The sequence below is a fragment of the Oncorhynchus gorbuscha genome, linkage group LG15 (assembly GCF_021184085.1).
Source record: "Oncorhynchus gorbuscha isolate QuinsamMale2020 ecotype Even-year linkage group LG15, OgorEven_v1.0, whole genome shotgun sequence".
NCBI classification, from domain to species: Eukaryota; Metazoa; Chordata; class Actinopteri; order Salmoniformes; family Salmonidae; genus Oncorhynchus; species Oncorhynchus gorbuscha.
In genome coordinates this window covers 53,225,633-53,239,818 of record NC_060187.1, presented here as the reverse complement: position 1 = coordinate 53,239,818, position 14,186 = coordinate 53,225,633, and the positions used below count along the sequence as shown (strand labels likewise).

Here is a 14,186-nt window from a genome sequence, read left to right as displayed (position 1 = left end):
ACATATTCCTGTAAAGCTTAGAGGACCTTCTGTTGAAGTGTTGTGGTTGCAAGTTCACCTGCCTCATCTGTAGCTCAGTTGGTAGAGCATGGCGCTTGTAACGCCAGGGTAGTGGGTTCGATTCCCGGGACCACCCATACGTAGAATGTATGCACACATGACTGTAAGTCGCTTTGGATAAAAGCGTCTGCTAAATGGCTTATATTATTATATACTAAAGCCTTTTTTTTGGGGGTGCTGCTATAGGCTGTCAAGTGTTAAGTCAGTATTTGGATCAGTTCCCATTGGCTGTAGTGACCATAACGTTGTGGCAATAACAAGAAAAGCCAAAGGGTTGGCCTAAAGTAATTTATAAGAGATCATACAAAATGTTTTCTCAGGACTCTTTTGTTGAAGATGTAAATCATTAATGTTGGTCTAATGTGTATGAGGAAGGGAACCCAGATGCAGCACTGGGGGTATTTGTAAGCCAAGATAAATGACATAAACAAATGGAAAAACACTTTGGAGTACCTTAAATGATATCAAGGGCAGAAAACCCAACTTAAGCTCCAATGTTCATTGAAGTTGATGGTTCATTTATAACAAAACCTTCTGATATTGCCAATTATTTCAATGACTTTCAAGAGTAAAGTAGAAAAACTCAAGTGAAATGACAACATTGAAAAGTGAACCCTCATAATGAAAGGGAAGGATTGCTGTTTTGATTTTGGTCAAGTCCATGTGGGAGAGGTGGTAGGCTATTGTTATCATTAATAACATTCAGCCACCAGGAATAGGCAACCTTGATGGGGAAACTATTGTGAATGGTAGCAGACTGTATTGCCCCCCCCCCTCTCCCTATTTGCTGTATCTTTAACCAAAGCCAAAAGGAGTGTGTTTGTCCACAGTTGTTAAACTAATTACACTGTCTAAAACCTGCCCAATCAGTTTGCTGCCTGTTCTTAGTAAACTGATGAAGAGAATTGTATTATCAACTGGAGTACAAAATCGAAAAGCCCCAACAGTTTTATTTTTGGCTTTAATAAAACAAAAAAGGAAATGAACGTGTGGCTGCTGCCTGATGTCCCAGTCATCCATCCCTCTGGAGCAAGATGGAAAGGAAAGAGAGGAGATGCATCATGAATCCAGTACATCAAGGGAGTTTAATTCTACTATTAATGAATCAATCGCTAGTATTATAAATTGATAGTCAGTAATGGAGTTAATCGGTTCCTGTCTGTCCTCACCGCTCTCTCGCGTTCCTTTGACTTAAACTTTATGGCCAATGTTAGCAGGGCTCAAGACTAACTTTTTTCATCACCATCCCAATGGTATTTTGTTTTATATGCCATATTGGGTCTACTCTAGAACCTATAGGTCATTCATAGTGATTTAATGTTAATTATCCTACATTATAGCTGTCAAACATAATTGGCGTTTAGCCGATATTTGTGTAATTAAAAGTCTGTTTGGCTATATTTTCTGTTGCCTCCCTCATGTCAGCATCGATGTGGACATGAGGCTGTAGCCAATACACAACCTAGGCTGCACTATTACATTTAGGCTAAATATTTATATACGTTACGTTTATGCTAAATATAATTCCAATGCGCTTTTTAGAGGCATTTTTGGGGGGAATTTCTGGCTCAGTTGACAGCTCATTTAGGCCTATCTATTTCAGTAGTAATCTACTCATAAGGGTCAAAAATGACCCACCACTTTGTTTAACATTAGAAAGAACCCCATAAATGATCTTGAATCAGTTATAGAACCCATTGCCCTTTATGGTTGTGAAGTCAAGGATCCACTCACCAACCAAGAATTCACAAACACCAAATTGAGACTGCATGCAGAAATCTGCAAAAAACATCCTCCCTGTACAAAGTAAAACACCAAGTAATGCACACAGAGCAGAAAGCAGAACTTTGTCGATACCGGCTAATGATCCAAATCCAGAAAAGATCTGTTAAATTCTACAACCACCTAAAATGAAGTGATTCCCAAACCTTTAATAACAAAGCCATGACCTACAGAGAGATTAACTTAGAGAGGAATCCCCTAAGAAAGCTGATCCTGGAGCTCTGTTCACAAACACAAACATACCCCACAGAGCCCCTGGACAGCAACAGAAACACATTTAGAACCAAACAAATCATGAGAAAACAAAAATATACATAAGGAATTTACAAAAAGACAGTGCAAACTGAAATGCTATTTGGCCCTAAATAGAGAGTACACAGTGGCGGAATACCTGACCACTGTGACTGACCCAAAATGAAGGAAAGCTTTGACTATGTACATTCTCAGTTAGCATAGCCTTGCTATTGAGAGAGGCCGCCATAGGCAGACAAGGCTCTCAAGAGAAGACAGGCTATGAGACTCGTATTTCCCTTAGATTACAAAGACCCACAAATAATTTTAAAACAAATCCAATTTTGATAAACTCCCAAATGTAATTGGGTGAAATACCAGTGTGCCATCACAGCAGCAAGATTTGTGACCTGTTGCCACAAGAAAAGGGCAACCAGTGAAGAAATAACACCATTGTAAATACAACTCATATCTACAGTATGTTTATGTATTTCCCCTTTTGTACTGTAACTATTTGCACATCGTTATAACTGTGCATAGCCATACTATGACATTTGAAATGTCTCTGTTCTTCTGATACTTTTGTGAGTGTAATGTTTACTGTTAATATTTTATTTATTTAACTTTTTCTTTATCTAATTCCCATGCCAATAAAGCCCATTGAATTGGTGTGATTAGAATCGCTCATGTTTCAGTCATGATCCTGCACAAAATGTGTGAAGCAGCATTCTTAGTTCAATTGCTGTGTGCTGCTAAACTAGTAGCCAGCAATCCCTCCACCTTACCATGTGACAGAAGTCACATGACCAAGGCTCTGTGTACAGGAAATAGAGACCAGCAAGAGAAAATAGAAAGAAAGTAGCGACAGTGAGGAATTTGCACCAATAAAGTGGGTTTACTGACTGCAAAAGTGAAACGTTGAGCAGGTATAGTACCCCAATTTAGTTTTGTAATATCATTTGTAATACAACATTATTGAAAAATAACTTATTTCCTTTTACTGCTTCTATTGTTGGTGATCTGGTTCTTGATTGACCAGAATCTTGCAGGCTTCATAATCTGTTATTATGGTATGTAATAAACAACCCATGTGCAGACTCAGGGCAAAGTGCTTTCTGGCTAAACAGTTTATTCACTTTCCCAGTTAACCAAGATCAGTATTATAGACACCAAGATCAGTAATTGTAGACACCACAAATATGATCCGTGCATCAAATCTGGGTGGTGCTTTCAGTTTATCTTTGCTGGGCAATACAATTTGTTGTTTGTTTTGCAAAGTTTGTTCTGCGACCTAAATATAAACATCTAGGATAAACCTTACAGTTGCTTTGCATAACACTATTTCTCCTCAGAGATGAAGCTGTTGCCAGTGATTTCCCTCCTGGCATTAACCTCAGCTACCTCTGCTTTGGACAATGGTTTGATGAGGACCCCACCCATGGGATGGATGTCCTGGGAGCGTTTTCGCTGTAATATCGACTGTGAGAATGATCCCAAGAACTGCATCAGGTACATAATGGTAGACATATTTATGTGCAGTTTTACAGACTGACTCTGCAGTCACTCCTATTGTAGAGCTATTAACCTCATCCCCAGGCTAATTGCATCCGCATATCAGGTATCTTCCCTGTATACAGATTAAGATTAGTCTTGGACTAATAAGCACTTTCAATCGAGAATCTCTTTTGAACATCATTTTTTTGTCTATAACTAGGCTTAATCTGTGTCCGATAAACTGGCCAATAGAGTATAACTCGACAGATAGTGACCAAGCTGGTAGACAAGACTATTTAGGTGTATATAGGCCTGGGTTACTTGTAGATTAATTTTCTTCTCATAGTGACTTTGATATTAATAGGATGCTGGACATTTTACATCAAATAATATAATGGCATGAATATGAATAAATGAATATCTCCCTACAGTGAGAATCTCTTCAGAGACATGGCAGACAGACTGGCTGAGGATGGGTGGAAAGAGATGGGATATGATCATGTCATGATAGATGACTGTTGGTCCTCCATGCTCCGGGATAAAGATGGACGGCTGCAGCCCGACCCACAAAGGTTAGCCTCTCTCTCACCCTTCTCCTAACTCTCTGCATCTTTGACTTTTTCCTTATTTCCTGGCCTTCTACCTCTTCCTTACCCTCTCCATTTTTGCAGTTCCTCTTCTTCCCATTCAACCTGAATTAAAGACTGTAAACCTGGTGTACTAAAACTGTGCTGCTTGTAATGAATACCTTAGCATGGGTTAATAAAGGATATTGACTTGAGTTGAAGGTCTTATCTACTACAACATTATACAAGGACAATATTAGGTATGGACCCAAGACTTCACTGCCATCTCTCTGACCCCAGGTTCCCTGGGGGCATTGCCAAGCTGGCGAGGTACCTCCATGACCGCGGCCTGAAGCTGGGCATCTATGGGGACCTGGGCACACACACCTGTGGAGGGTACCCTGGCACCACGCTGGACAAGATTGATACTGATGCCCAGACGTTTGCTAGTTGGGGTGTGGACTTCCTGAAGTTGGATGGCTGTTACTCCAATGAAGAGGAGCAACAGAAGGGTGAGTGAATCTTGAGGGGGAACTGTAACTGTACATTGGGAGTTACTATATAGAGTGTATCAGCATTGGTGGTCCTTTGGGTAGACTGGCATGGTAGTATTTAAAGAGATGGGTGCAAGAGGGTAGAGGGAAATAGACTCAGAGGGGGATAGTGTGGATTTCTATTGACGCGTACTATGTTCTTCTGTCATTCAGGTTACCCTCTCATGTCCAAGGCTTTGAATGCAACAGGCCGTCCAATTGGCTACTCCTGTAGTTGGCCAGCCTATCGGGGTGGACTCCCTCCCAGTGTATGTTTCATTATGCTACCGGTGACACAATAACAGAAATAAGGGACCACGCATGCCCCCTGGCGACGGGCTTGAGCCTTGGCTCGGCGGATTGTCTGTGCTCTTCCTCTCTGTCTCCCTAGCCTTGGCTTCCTACTGTGCTGTCATGAAAATAATAAAATACAAGATCAAAACAAAAATAAGGGTTAGTAAATAGCTATGTGTTGCAAAGATTTTTAGTTTTACAATAACAATTATGGCTTGGAGGAAAAGGTAATGGATGACCCTTCTCTTTGAATAATGCTTCATTCATTGTCATACTTTCACTGATTACATTAGGGTTTTTTTCTCGCATGAGCTACTTTTGCATAGTTACAGGTATTCCGCGACAGCACTGCTGTAGTTAAATGAGAAACTGTTGCTCCTTCACGTTTGATCCATCACTCAGATCATTCTTGATCAGAGGTGGTTGATGATTGTTTTTTCCCCCCTGAAGAATCAGGATGTCTTCCAAAGACAGGCAGGCAACAGTATCAAATCTAATATCTTTATAACATTTGTACCCTTTTGGAAACTAATCAAGGTGTATGTAAATACATTTGTATTGCTCACAAACACTCATACAGTCCATATCTCTTTTTTCTCTTTAGGTGAATTACACTCTGCTGGGGGAAATCTGTAACCTGTGGCGTAACCATGATGACATTCAGGACTCGTGGGACAGTGTACAAGACATTACAGACTGGTTCTTTGACAACCAGGAGATACTGCAGCCTGAAGCCGCCCCTGGACGCTGGAACGATCCTGACATGGTCTGTCTGCTGTCTTTCCTATGTCCGACCATTGTCTGTCCCTTACTTACACCAATCCCTCTGTCCTTTTTTCTGTGCTCTCCTCTCTGTTCATGTCTAATACTGTACTCTCCTCACAATTGAATTGGTAGAGTTTTCACCCTATTTCACATTTACTTTGGTCTGTATCTTACATTTATTGAAGCCTGTATACATTACTTGCTACGTGTCACTCTTACCCCGTCCAACTCTCTTGTCAATATTCACCTTGTTCCTGCATTTGGAAGGGACTAGGAGTCACTCTCGCTCACGTTGTTTTATTTATTTAACATGTGTATTTGTTCCACCATCAGTATTGTTGTACAAGTCATTAACCTTACATATTTATAATTTTTCTCTCCCAGCTGATCATAGGAAACTTTGGCCTCAGTGTGGACCAATCGCGCTCTCAGATGGCTCTATGGGCGATCATGGCTGCACCTCTCATTATGTCTAACGACCTTCGAACCCTAAGCAGTGAGGCCAAGGCCATCCTGCAGAACGGTGCCGCCATCGCCATCAACCAGGACCCGATGGGCGTCCAGGGAAGACGCTTGCTACAGGTGACCCTCGATGACAAAATTACACATTTGTTCATGATTCCGGCAGTATAAAATTCACTTCATTCAGACAGTTGGGAGACAAGTAGGAGAACAGTAGGAAGGGGGATTGAACCCTGGTCTCCAATTGGGAGTGGAGTATGTGACTGACAGGGAGCATTACTGCTAGACAGCGAAATTCACTGTTTACTCTCCTTTTCTTTGTCTGTATGTCACTCTCTTTTTTTCAGGAGAGGAGTCAGATTGAAGTGTACTGGCGGCCCCTCTCCCAGTCAGCCAGTGCTCTGGTGTTCCTCAGCCGTCGCCAGGACATGCCCTATCGCTACCACACCTCCCTGGCCAAGTTAAACTACACAGCAGGCAGCTACGAGGTGTGCTCCTCTTTCCTGGTTCCTTTTCTAGTTCTCTCCAACCACTTTGTAGCGCATGATGACTCGATTTCTTCCAGCGTATGATGACTGTGTTTATTCCTGTTGAGGGAAGTGGAAGTTCGAGCTGTGTTTTTGTAAGTGACACAGTATTGTACCTCTTCATTTGTACTCTTCTATATCTTTCAGGCTTATGACGTATTCACTGGGAAAACATTGAGTGGACTGTCTGCCACCACAGAGTTCACCGTCTCCATCAACCCCTCAGGAGTCGTCATGTGGTACGTCTATCCCAAAATGCACTACGAGCATCCGCAGGATGATGGTAGATACCCCTACATCCGACAGAAATACAGGATGTCCTCCTCGCTCCGCTTCCACAAGCCGAGGGTTGTGCCTCCTAGTCTGCTCTGAGGGGACTTGAAGTAAGCGAGCAGGAGGGCGAATCTGTTGTTTTAAGAAGTCCTCCATAAATCCAGATCCAATCAAAGATATTTGAATCAGGAAGAATATTGATATTTATTTTTGCGCTGTTGTGTTTAACCCATATGTAATCTTGGTAACTCAGAACTTAAATTGTGCGCCAGCTACTTGGTTAAGGTCTTGGGATAGACGAAAGAGAAAAGATACTAGAACCAGTGGCGGAAACAGGTCGGCAGCTTCATCAACGTCTCTGTCTGCAACATTTTATGTTATGTGGTCTGCCCACGAGAGATTAAACCATGTGTAATGTTTGAACATTTATAAAAAGTAGATTTTGTATTTTGTTGTGTGACTTTATTCTAACAGGAAGGAGCGGTTCATATCTTGCCTACGTTTAAAAAATAATAATAATAAGAAGAAAGTGGTGCAATAAGGTGCAGAATTGAGACTGCATAGAGTAAGAAGATGAACCAAACATGCCATTTAAGACTTCAATGTTTGCACTTTCAGTCATGCAATGGTGCATATGGTTTGGAGCTGTGTCAAAAGAGGAAGTGTGCCCATAGCAGTCATTCCCCCTTTCCACCACTGAGTGGCAGTGTAGACAGCTGTCCACAACAACCATTAGTGGGTTTCCTTTACCCTTGAAACACCAGCATGTCTATATCACAGTAGATTAGGTTGCACAAGGAAATGAGGTGTTGTGCTCCAGATTAGGCCAGGCATGTTTATTTGGTGATGGGATAAACTGCTGGTGATGTCTCAGTATGGAGAGATGAGATTGCTTCCCAGTCAATGCCGGTCTGATAGGGCTTCTGGATAAGCAATACGGTGTGTCTTGTTGTTGGTATAACCTCTAGGTAGGTATGCCTTATGTCAGTTCTGTGAAGGTGGCACACATGCACACACACACATCTACCCGGTATAGCCAGAAGAGGAAGGGCCACCCCTCTGAGATGGGTTTGATTAAACATGATCAAACCTGCACATCAAATCACATGAACATATGCACATGTTATGCAAGGGACACCAATTCACTTATCTATACCTCTGAGGCTCTCACACACAGACATGTTATACCAAAACATCACACATCCTTACTCATCTCCAGTCCACATACAAAAACTATTTAGCCTGTTCCTCTCTCTTCCAAATGGTCCTCTTCTTTCCTTCCCCTGGCCTCCCTCTGTTTCGGGCGAACATGTAAGGAGGGACTATCAAGGCTGGCAGGAGTCCTGACATCCTCTCCTGGTACAGAGCATCTCTGTCCACAGTGCTTTGTCTGTGTAATTTTGTGTATGTTATTTTCCATGTGCCCATAGCAGAACAAAATGTTTCACTGTGGGTGCATGAGTGTGTCTCATGTCATGCCATGTCGTTATGTTCCATTCTGTCTATATGACACTGAAATTAGCAGGTTTATGTGTTGGCTGTGCTACACTGCAGTCCAGATCTCAGAGAAGGCCTTCAAACTGTCCTCTATACATTATCACAGACGTTATCCTAAATTCTAGAGGCAAGCCGTGTTTTTGGGCAGTAATAAGCAATTTAACCACTTTACCCATACCCTAAGCCTAAACCTAGCCGTAACCTTAATCCTAATTGTAACAGAATTCTTGTGCCTCATTTTGAGCTAATTTCAGTCACTTCCAGGTCTGCAATAATGGTGAACGGGAGAGGTGGCAGGAGGAAGAGGCAAACTAGCCAACCAGAGCTCAGATCTTAGCATGTTGTGGCAAGTTTGTAAGTCTACTCTATGTTTTACCTCCATATATTCCTCCATTTGCCCTCCATTCCTCCACAGAAATCCTCCTGAACTCTCATACTGTCCTCCATACATTACCACAGAAATCCTCCTGAACTTGGAAGAAAGTCACAACAGCCAGGTCACACAGCAAATGCCTCTCAGTAGGACAGCGTCTCCCGGGCTGCTGTGCAGTAATGGCATCCACTGCTAGCCCCATCCGCAGCCCCACGCATCCCCAGTGCTCAGCCCGGTCTTTATTGTGTCGTAAAACAGGAGGCATGCGGTGCCCAGGTCTCATAGAGGATGTCACATTGGTGTTCCTATGCAGCCCTGTGATGTGGGCTCTATGGATGCTCAGTTCTCATATACAGTTATCAGCCTGTCGCACAGCAGTATTAGATCTTTGAGGTCCTCGTGGAACCGAATTAAAACCAGAAAGAAGGAGAACTCTAAATTGCGTCATCCAGTGGTCACGTGGCCAACAAAATGGGCTCACGTACAAGAGACACATGCAACAATTACAGTGCTGCATTCAGAAGCTTTTGGATTCATAATTAGATCATGTGTTTTGCTGATATAGGATGGAAAGAGTGAGCATAATATGCGGTAGGGGACTATGTGAACTGCTTTGTTTTGGTGAAATGGGCCGGTCCCTCCTGCTCCATCTATGACAGCGAACAGATGAAGGGGCCGATTGTCATTCTGTTGCGGAACCCATCGGAGCTTGGCAAGGGCAGCTGCTCCACAAACTCTGTGGTCGACTTTGACTTTGAGGTACCCATTGTATTTGGTGTCATCTGTTCATCTGAGTTCAATGTTTCCGAAATGCTGTATTGTAAATGTCATCAAGGGAAGCAATGATACACCATACACACATACACATGCTCAGCCACGCACGCACACACACACACGCACGCACACACACACACACACACACACACACACACACACACACACACACACACACACACACACACACACACACACACACACACACACACACACACACACACACACACACACACACACACACACACACACACACACACACACACACACACACACACACACACACACACAATGACACTGGTGATGTTTGTCATGTGTCTGATTAGGGCCCATGTGGGAATCAAACCCCTCCGCACTCTTCCGATGTCCGGAATCTCGTCTCACAAATCCAACACTTGCCCCATTGTTACACTGTCTCATTAGGCTAGTGTAGAGAGAGAGAGAGAATTGTGGTGAGCGAGACAGGCTGGTATTGAGAAATGTATCCCTGACTGTACTCACGTAGACACTGTCTCTCTTTCTTCCTCTGACTCTCTCTCTCTCCTCTCTATTTCTCTCTTACTCTTTCTCCCACTTTCTCTCTCACTCTCTCCACCATCCTCACCTGCTGCATTGCTGTGAGGAGATGGCTTTATCCTGCACACTGCTTCCTTTGAAGAAAAGCCTCTCTTTCTTTCCTCTGTCTGTTTCTTCCTCAGGGAGCTGCAGGTGGATGAAATAGGCCATGCCCGTTAAGAGAGGAATGGTTGAAAAGTGAGAGTGACTGATAGAGCTGAAGCAGCCCACAGTCACATCACAATGATGGCTGACATGGTGGAAAAGATATACAAAAATAGCCCGCTATCCCAACCACCATTTTCTAGCCACAACACAGCACCTGATGTAAACACCTACATCATAGCACCTACAATCACAGAGGAGTCATTTTGCACTTTTCAAATATAGCCTAGTCTTCCAAAGCAGCTGAGTCAGACTAGAAACCACATATATAATTTGAAGAGAGATGAGCCAGTCTAGTTGTCTCCTCACATCTCCACCCCATCTTCTTGTCCGGCTGCTTCTTCCCACAGATATCTGACACCTCGGCGGTTCTCAGCCTTATTGTGGCGTCCTGGCCTGCTTTCATTTATGGCCTCTGAAGGGAAGTCATCTGTTCAAATAAACCTGGAGACTGTTCTGCAAATAGGATTCAGGTGTTTCTTAAACGTTCTGTTTAAATAAAAAATGGAATTCGTACAGGCTGCTAGGTAAACCTGCTGCTGTTTAAGCTGTGGTCACTGAAAAGGGGTGCGTGGGTGTGTTTATGTGTGCCCCGTGTGTACCTGTGAGTGTGCGTGCATGTGCTAAATGACAGCCTTAAGTAGTTTAGAAGAGTGGGTGCTTTTCATAAGGCAATATTCCCTAGGGGAAATAAAAATGCCAGGGTAGAGCGCATCCCTAAAACCCCAAAGCATTCAAATGTATAATCTCTTGTAGCTTGACCCCACTGCTCTTCTACCCTGTTTCCTCTTGGCCTACATCCAATTTTAATATAAGCCAAAGACAATACTCTGTACAGTGCTCTCCATTGTGAATTATACTTCTCCTCTCATGTGGTTTAAAATATTTCTAAAGATTTCTTTTACTAGGCAAGTCAGTTAAGAACAAATTCTCATTTTCAATGATGGCCTAGGAACAGTGGGTTAAATGCCTGTTCAGTAGCAGAACTAACAGATTTGTACCCTGGCAGCTCGGGGATTACAAACTTGCAACCTTTACGGTTACTAGTCCAACACTCTAACCACTAGGCTACCCTCCCACCCCGCAGAATGCTGGGCTAAGACCTTTATGGAACCAAATTCCACAGATTACATACATGAGGGAAAATGTCTTCCAACTGTGTGATCTCAAGTTATTTTTCTGAAGAGATCCATAGAGCATATCCATTGAAAACCCAGGTCAGTGCATATATCCTTTGAGGTTGTAGTACAGAGAACGTCCTATAGGGCGCAGTGTTGCTTGGTCAACAGGGAGGTTGGAAAAGCAAAATCGATGAGGAGACTAGACCCAAACCCATGTGCCTTTTATGAGAAGGACATTGTGTTAGTGCAATGCTATTTGTTTTAGTGCTCATGCATTGTATGGCCGCTCTAATGCTTTTCTGCCTCTGTGTGCGCTTTGGGCTTGAATACTGATTACTGGATCACTGTATTCTGATCCCAAAACTTCTTGCGGGAGATTAACCTGGGTGATCTTCGCATCGGCACTAATCCAGCCCATCATTATGACTTACTGCCCTTAATACGGCCTCCGCACCTTCCATCCCCTCTGCTCTCTCACCCCACTGACCACAGTCTGAGGGCAGGGTAGGGATGTGCCAGGGATGGGGCCATGGGTCACACTCACCATGAAAAAATAGTACCAGCAAGATGAAAGAATCTCACGCTTGTTTCCTAGAACCCAGTGCTGTGGGGCTGACATACAACTTAACATACAGTTTCACGCAGGCTTACATGGGATCTAATACTGACCCCACTGCTCTTCTACACTGTTTCCCCTCATATCTGTCTCCTCTTGGCCTACAGTCAAGTCTATCCCTGTCAATAAAACAATACAAATACCTAAGGAGAGTAGATTTCCACTACCACTCTCCTTTAAAATAAAAAGTTGACAGAAGCTGTTCTTGTGGCCTGGTTGTTGGCATTTACGTGTTTAGATATTGACGTCATGCTGGAGGTGTTGTGGAATTTCTGGTTCCTATTTTGTGACAAATGCTTGCCAAGACTCCGGGTCCCTCACCATTATGACCAGGCCTGGTGGCACTGGTGCCACCCTGTCCTGGCACTAGAGCCACTGCAAATGGGATCCAGTGACGCAGATTGACACTCTGGACCCGACTGCCGGCACGTACAACCAAACCAATTAACAACCTCAAATGACCCATTATATAATCAATTGCAACACACAATACAGTCCTCCCGCTGAGGTGGACCAAACTCAATCACACAGCCACAATAAATACCATGTAATAACTCCATTACATTTAACCTCTGGTGAAGCAGGATGTCACTCTGTGGGTGGCCTGGATATCCTTGAGCTGCTGGCAGTGGCAGTGGTTGGAGGAAGTAGTTGATCATATACACATCAGCATACAGTCCAGTAAGTATTCTCTGTTTTTATGAATGGGTCTCTGGGTTTGCCCAGCAGTGGCTGCTCTTGACCTGTGAGGACAGACTTGGTTAACCCTCGCACCACTCCACCCCACCCACCCCCCCCCCCTCTCTTTCACACCCCAGCCAATCCTAATCCCTGGGCTTGTGCCCAGGTGTATACATGGCCGGCTGCACGTTGCAGCAGTTTAAGTCCCTTGGTGGCAGAGGGCCAGCCTGTCAGCTGCCTTCTGGCAGGAGAGAGTAGGTCAAAGTCAGAGCCACCTGCCAGTAACCAGCTCAGAGAGCAGCAGGCTAGAAAATCAAACCACACAGAACCTGCTTGGTAACCCTAGCCTAGAGCATGCTAACAAAGTAGGGCATACAGTAGCATGCTAGCAAAGTAACATAGCACATGCCAGCAAAGCATCATAATGTAGATCAGGCGGCATAGAGTGCACTAGGCAAACATGTCCACATTGGCACGATGTGGGTCCAATGTGGGCTGAAATATTGGCCCATGTAGGCTGCAAACATTGGTTGTTGCTATCCTACATATATTGTTTTACATAATATGCACGTATTTATAGTACATTTGGAATGTATTCATACCCCTAGACTTCTTTATCATGTCTCCTCCCCTTCAATGGATCATAGTTTTCACCTGGATTCACCTGGTCAGTCTATGTCACGGGAAAGAGCAGGTGTCCTTAATGTTCTGTACACTCAGTGTATATGCAGTGCATTCGGGAAGTATTCAGACCCCTTTACTTTTCTCACATTTTGTTACCCTACAGCCTTATTCTAAAATGAATTCAATATTTTTTTCTCAACAATCTACACACAATACCCCATAATGATGAAGTAAAACAGTTTTCTGGAAATGTTTGCAAACCTTTGCTATGAGACTCAAAATTGAGCTCAGGTGCATCCTGTTTTCATTGTTTATCCTTGAGATGTTTCTACAACTTGATTGGAGTCCACCTGTGGTAAATTCAATTGATTGGGCATGATTTGGAAAGACGCAAACCTGTCGATATAAGGTCCCACAGTTGACAGTGCAATCAGAACAAAAACCAAGCCATGAGGTCGAAGGAATTGTCTGTAGATCTCCGAGACAGGATTGTGTCGAGGCACAGATCTGGCGAAGGGTACCAAAAAATGTCTTCAGCATTGAAGGTCCCCAAGAACACAGTGGCCTCCATCACTCTTAAATGGAATAAGTTTGAAACCACCAAGACTCCGCCAATATTTCTACAGCTGGCCACCCGGCCAAACTGAGCAATCGGGGGCGAAGGGACTTGGTCAGGGAGGTGACCAAGAATCCGATGGTCACTCTGACAGAGCTCCAGGGGTCATCTTTGGAGATGGGAAAACCTTCCAGAAGGACAACCATCTCTGCAGCACTCCACCAATCAGGCCTTTAT

At 43.6% G+C, this 14,186-nt stretch overlaps 1 protein-coding gene across 1 annotated transcript; it reads left to right on the top strand.

Moving 5' to 3' along the window:
* Positions 1–2,871: 2,871 nt before the first annotated feature.
* On the top strand, positions 2,872–7,432 carry LOC123997615 (alpha-N-acetylgalactosaminidase-like). The gene is made up of 9 exons (XM_046302022.1): positions 2,872–2,999; positions 3,426–3,582; positions 3,999–4,139; positions 4,434–4,645; positions 4,841–4,935; positions 5,565–5,726; positions 6,110–6,307; positions 6,535–6,675; positions 6,862–7,432. The coding sequence occupies exons 2-9, from the start codon at positions 3,428–3,430 to the stop codon at positions 7,084–7,086; spliced, it is 1,329 nt and encodes a 442-aa protein (XP_046157978.1). The 5' UTR covers positions 2,872–2,999; positions 3,426–3,427; the 3' UTR covers positions 7,087–7,432.
* The last annotated feature ends 6,754 nt before the right edge of the window (positions 7,433–14,186 follow it).